At 33.5% G+C, this 6,000-nt stretch overlaps 1 protein-coding gene across 3 annotated transcripts; it reads left to right on the top strand.

Moving 5' to 3' along the window:
- The first annotated feature begins 803 nt into the window (after positions 1-803).
- Positions 804-5,760, top strand: LOC108760649 (zinc finger protein 333). Of its 3 annotated transcripts, none has more exons than XM_018506715.1 (5): positions 804-1,000; positions 1,102-1,275; positions 2,938-3,081; positions 3,304-4,694; positions 4,998-5,760. In XM_018506715.1, the coding sequence occupies exons 2-5, from the start codon at positions 1,126-1,128 to the stop codon at positions 5,464-5,466; spliced, it is 2,154 nt and encodes a 717-aa protein (XP_018362217.1). In that variant the 5' UTR covers positions 804-1,000; positions 1,102-1,125; the 3' UTR covers positions 5,467-5,760. The 3 variants fall into 3 exon arrangements, with proteins under 3 accessions (XP_018362217.1, XP_018362215.1, XP_018362216.1); XM_018506713.1 differs by having other exon boundaries at positions 3,295-4,694; positions 4,998-5,466; XM_018506714.1 differs by lacking the exon at positions 804-1,000 and having other exon boundaries at positions 1,126-1,275; positions 3,295-4,694.
- Positions 5,761-6,000: the final 240 nt, after the last annotated feature.

Raw genomic sequence — 6,000 nt, forward strand, 5'->3', positions numbered from 1 at the left:
ATCGATAGTGTCAGAAAATGTATGTAGTCACGTAGTTCCCAAACTGAAAATGCACTACTAGCGGTAGTGCACGGGTGATTTCGACGGTAACAGGAAAAAGGCCAGCATGTCCTCTCTCAGGTTTCTCTCTCTGGTTTGGCTCTCATAGGCATTATTATTTTTTATTTATTCTTTGTTTAATATTGTGGCAAAAAATAAGGATGTATTGATTCACTGTGTTACGGTGTGTTCTTGCTGGAAGATACCACGGACACGCACCACATCCATTTTCGATGCTACGATTTTATCGACCGTTTCAAAAAACAAATCTGGCACCTAGTTGACCTAGTTTCCAAATCGCTAAAATGTAGAGTCCCTACTATAGGGACTCTAGCTAAAATGGAGGTTGGCGCGCTGGTGTACGGTGCGGAGTTTCGAGCAATTTCGATCGATTTCACGAAAAAGGCTGTAATGGCCGCTGTTAGGTTCCTTGAGTTTCTTCTCTGCTGCTTCTGCTGTCTCCACTCAAATGATCGAAGGTGTATAATTGTACGTTGAAAGGAAAGAGAGGGAAGATAAAAGACTACAAAAGTTCAGCTACACAAGGTGTAAATCTATCTACACCTTTGCTCAACTGAAGAGATGAAAGATCTCGAAGATCGATACCAGGACTAGTCAGGAACTAGGTAGTCGAACTTTCAACCTGGAATTATTATGGATTGTCATTCCAGTTCCTGCTCCAGTTTCTAGTTTCTATGCTCTCGTGCAAGTGTGTGTAATTGACTCCCAGGATCTCGAGACGAAGAAGGATAAAGGAATAAATATTTCTGAAAAGTCTTTAGATAATGTATATTTTACTTTAAGAGTTGAGACTGTATCACGAATCAAGATCATAGGCGTGGTGGACACTGTGTCTGGTTTCCACACTGTCGTGTCCACTACTTACAGTGCCTAGTAATGTCAGTCTAACTCATCTGTGCCTTTTGGCTGTAGATAATCGTGAGAAAAACAAATAAACACGGTTAGCTACATCTATTAGTATATGTTCGCTTGATAATTCGCCAATAATATACGTCAGATTCCAGAATCGTTCGCCACTATCGTTGTTTTGTTTTTTTCAAGGATCATCGTTTTAATGTAATCATCATGTCGGAAAGTGCAAATTCGGAGATTAATTCCTACATGCGTAAATGTCGCGCGTGCATGGGGGAAGGCTGCAAAATGCTGTCTATGTACGATGATAACGTTAGTGGGATCAACTTGCCGTACAAGCTCGCGCAGATCACGTCTATCAAGGTAAACGGAATTTTAGAAATACAAAACTTTTGTATCCAACCTCAGCAAGCGTCTTCAACAAGTAGATCTTTAGAGCCCAGCCTGACAATGATCTTGTTTATAAACATGAGGTCTGTGTTGTGTTTTGAAATTACCCAAAAATGTGTGCATTTAAAATGATACATATACATACTTTTTTTTCGGGCGATGAAGAAAGAGAAAGCAAAGATACTGAGTGCAAAAAGTACAAGCAACACAAATAGACCTATTAACATCTAGCACAAAAGATTTTTTTCCTTAAATATTATAATTAATAATTTAATGTTACAATAGTGTTTTACATAGCATGCATTAATTGAGATTTGCTGCAGCTTCTTTATATCAACTTTCTAAGGAAAATGATTGCTTATGTCCTCATAGGTAATTAAGTAATTTTTTTTAGAAAAGAATTTTACTTGCTTTAGCATAAACATAATTAAGTAAGAGAATTCCTACTGTCAGTCAAAGCAGATTTTAAATGTTTTAATGTGAGTTTATATACATATCCAATTCTGCAAACCATGAACTGAAAATAGAATCTTTATTTATTATCATCAGTTTAATTTTAAATTATTGTTAGTATACGTAATTCTTAATATGTTCATCATTATCATCATCATCGGACATGGTTTAGGCCGGAATGGCTTGTTTCACTTCAATACGCCATGTTTTCCATGGTCTTCCTACATCTGTATTGCCTTGTGGTTTATAGCCTAACGTCAATTTAGAAAGTTGGTTTTCATCCATCCATGTGGAGTTGCCACTTTCTCTTATATCCCATCATTTTATCTTTGATTGCAAAAATTTCCAGCTCCTTCCTTATGTCTTCATTTTTTATTTTATCTAGTTTCGTGTAACCTTTAACTGTCCTTAAGAACTTCATTTGTGCGGCTTGTATTCTGTTTAAATCCTTCCTTCCTATTACCCAAGCTTCGCTTCCATATAGCAGCATGGGAACTACCATTATTTTATAGAACTTTAAATTGTATCTTTTCTGGTCTTGTTCCTTAATGTTTTTCGGATGGTATTCTCTGGAATGGAATCACAACAACATTAAACCTCCGTATTTGATAAGTTCAGAGTTTATATTGTCAGTGCCTGTTGCTTTTCTATTCTTAATATCTTTTAATGCGCCATTCAGTTCTTCTAGCCACTCTAGCGTGATAGGGTCTACCGCTTTATAATTCTTTTCTATGTCGTCTGTTATATTTAGGTTGTACCGTAGCTGTGTATAGTGCATTTCCCATTTCTTTGTTAATGATGTTCAGCTTTGCAGAGTCTCTCTCTGATTTATTCAAGTGTTTCATTACCTTATACGCTATTAATTGTCTTCCATGTATATCATGTTCAATCTGGCTTATGTATTTGTCCCAGCTTTATTGGTAGGCAGCCTTTATTGCTCGTTTGGTTTTGTTACATTTGTTTCTGTATGTTTGTTTGTCTTGTTCGTTTTTGGAGCTCAGATATCTATGGTAAGTTTCTCTGAAATCAGCGTTTCCAATTCTTCGTTCCACGCTCTTGGTCTTTCTTGTGTTTCTTGTATCCTAATGTTTCTTCTGCAGATTTGAGTATTTCTATACATTCTGTATATTTCTATATATTCTTAATATGTTAATATTGTTAATAATAGTTTTTTTTCAACAGATTGATCAATTTGATGGACTGCCTAACATACTCTGTCCAAAGTGTGCATATCGAACGAATGCTTTATATGAATTCAGACTACAAGTGCAAGAATCAGACAAGAAATTTAGAATGATGCTAGAAACTAAAATGAACATTATAAAGGTATAATGACAGAAAATAAAAATAATATTAATTTGAAGTTTATATCTGTTGAATGTACGTTATACAAGTAAATTTTGAATAATCTATAAACATTGAATAAGTTATTATCAATCATAAAGATTAATCTATAAACAAGTATTTAAAGGACATAAAATTATCTAAAAGGTATCTTTTTGGTGTTATTATAACGTTGTCTTGCTTTTTTTTTTTTAGACAGAACAGTTAAATGCTAAGAAAGAAGAAAATGATGTACAAAAAGATGGATTTTTGGAATTAAATATATCAGGCGATGTAAAGTCTGATCGTACTTTTGAGTTTGTAAATATTAAAATAACAGATGATATGGATCAACAACAATATGAAATTGATGTATCTCAGTTGGTTAAAGATAATGGAGATAATAAAGAGAACTTACAGTTGAATGATGTTTATTATAATATCGAAACTAACGAGGATCAAATGGGTGCCCAGTTGATGAAAACTGAGTTACCTGAAGATATTTCAAAAATATTTGCAGAAAATGTCGCAATTATGTATATACCAAAATCTACGATTGATTCGATGTCAGTCGAGAACACGTTAACGCTTGATCCGGAGCAAGAAGCAATAGTAAATGACAATGGTACATTTATCTCTGAAGTGGAAATCTTGACTGAAGAAAATGAAGAAGCCTCAAGCAAAATATGCGTTTCCAGTCCTGTGGAACCTAATGCAACTAAAAAGAATAAATGTACCTATTTGGAACAAGATGTAACATCAGTAATACAAGTTGAGAAACAAACAGAATATAATGAGATGATACAAAACAGAGATAATGACACAGAGCTCAATGAGAGTAGTTCCAATATTGAATTCATAGTAGAAAACAACGATGGATCTGATTCTGACTACTTTGTTGATGATAAAGACAATATATTAGGCAGTTTGAGCGATGCAATTATACGAATAAAGGAATTCAAACGAGAAAATGGAATCGAATATCAATGTACGTTATGTTTACAGAATTATAATCAACTGACTAGTGTATTATTGCATACTGTCGAGAATCATGTCCCTTCCAACGGTCCGTTCTTTTGTATGGTGTGTGAAAAGGACTGCAAAAGTCGTCGAGAGTTGCGAACACACGTGAAAACTCATACTGGCGAGTTTCCATATTCCTGCTTCCTTTGTAAAAAGGCATATAATAGAAAGAGATATCTGAAGAGACATATGGCATGCCATCCCAACTTTTCACGACACCGCTGCCTGAAGTGTGGTTGCCGCTTTAAATCAAAATCAGAATTAGATAGTCATGCGACAACACATGATCTAGTCGCACCCTACGCTTGCAGTCAATGTTCGCGTATATTTAATCACAAAGGCAATTACAAACGGCATCTGATCAGCCATTTGGATCCGCAGGGTCTTCATTTGCCTAAATATCCGTGCAATTACTGTGAAAAACGTTTTCCTAACAATCGTACACTTCAAACGCATATACGTGTACATACTGGTGAAAAACCGTTCAAGTGTGACGTTTGTCATAAGTCATTCTCACAACGAGGCAACTTATTGAACCACTCAAAGATACATTGGAATCCTCGCAGCTACACATGCGAAATCTGTGGCAAAAGGTTTGTAACTTGTATACATATATTCGCAGCTTAATATAAATAGGCAAACTTTGAAATAGGATATAATGCAAAATTTCGTAATTTAAAAATATTCTAAATGTATATCATAATTAAGAAAAAGAATAAATATATTAATTGTATTATTATATTATACTGTTCATTAACATCTTTGTTATATAAATAATATTTTAGTATTATAAATTTCTTTTAAAAAATTTTGGATTAAATTTTTTGATGACAATATCTGTATATTTCATTCAATATAATATTTAATGTAAACATTCTTATATCTGATTATTATAGCTTCAATCAACGTGCTACATTACGAGATCATACATTATTGCACACTGGTGAGAAGCCTCACATATGTAATGTATGTGGAAAAGCATTTACTGTTAGTGCAGCGTTGAGGAGGCATATGTTCAATCACGTTGAAGTCAGGCCATTCAATTGTGATAATTGTGGCATGGGATTCATCGGTAAATACGATTTACGACGACATATGCGAGTCCATGAGAACCGACCTAAGGAAAAGCGTAAAAAAAACATAAAAACAACCAATGTTCTTCAGCAAAAATCAGAAGAAAGTCATGTTACGTTGGAAGAATTGAAAACTGAGACTGCGCTCATAGAAATAGAAGAAGGGCTTTTATCACAAAACATTATACAGACCATACCACAAATCGAATCAGAAAAGGAAAATGAGGATGCACTATTTAATAATCTTCAATCTTATTCAGTTATATACAGTACAACTGAAGATAGATCATAGACTGTGTAATATGTATTATTACAAACATATTTTTGTTTTACTCATATATTGAAGTATACAGTGTTGCAATCATTTTCTTTCCCTCTTCAACTCCAATTATGTGGTATAGAATTGATACGGCGCTTTATTAAGGTATATTTTTACAAGGTATCTTTTGAAGTTAACAGTCAATTAGCTTTTTGCTTAAATATACGAAATGTTTGGCAATAGATAAAATAGAATTAAAAAAGCAAAATTATGAATTCGGCTCTATCCTTTAATTGTAAATGTTTCATTTAACACAAACTATAGAAATCAAAGCCTTAAATAAACGGTCTAGCTGAATCTTAATGCTTGTATGATTCTTATGTGAATTTATATACTACGTATGTAGTCCCACAGAAACCCACAGAAATATTTAAATGTTTCATTTAAATATTTATGCATTTTAAAGATTTTATGTGAATATTTAAACACAATTAAAAAACGAAGCAATTTTCTTATCGATTTTTATCTTATTTTATCTAGAATTACTTTTTTAAGTTTTCACCTGTT

Source organism: Trachymyrmex cornetzi, unplaced genomic scaffold (genome assembly GCF_001594075.2).
Source record: "Trachymyrmex cornetzi isolate Tcor2-1 unplaced genomic scaffold, Tcor1.1 scaffold23, whole genome shotgun sequence".
Lineage (NCBI taxonomy): Eukaryota > Metazoa > Arthropoda > Insecta > Hymenoptera > Formicidae > Trachymyrmex > Trachymyrmex cornetzi.

What these genes read in the sequence shown, in the direction of transcription:
- LOC108760649 (XM_018506713.1), top strand. Translation starts at nt 1,126, where the DNA reads ATGTCGGAAAGTGCAAATTCGGAGATTAATTCCTACATGCGTAAATGT. An exon ending in CGCAGATCACGTCTATCAAG is followed by an intron (nt 1,276 to 2,937) that starts GTAAACGGAATT and finishes TTTTTTCAACAG; the next exon opens with ATTGATCAATTTGATGGACT. An exon ending in CTAAAATGAACATTATAAAG is followed by an intron (nt 3,082 to 3,294) that starts GTATAATGACAG and finishes TTTTTTTTTTAG; the next exon opens with ACAGAACAGTTAAATGCTAA.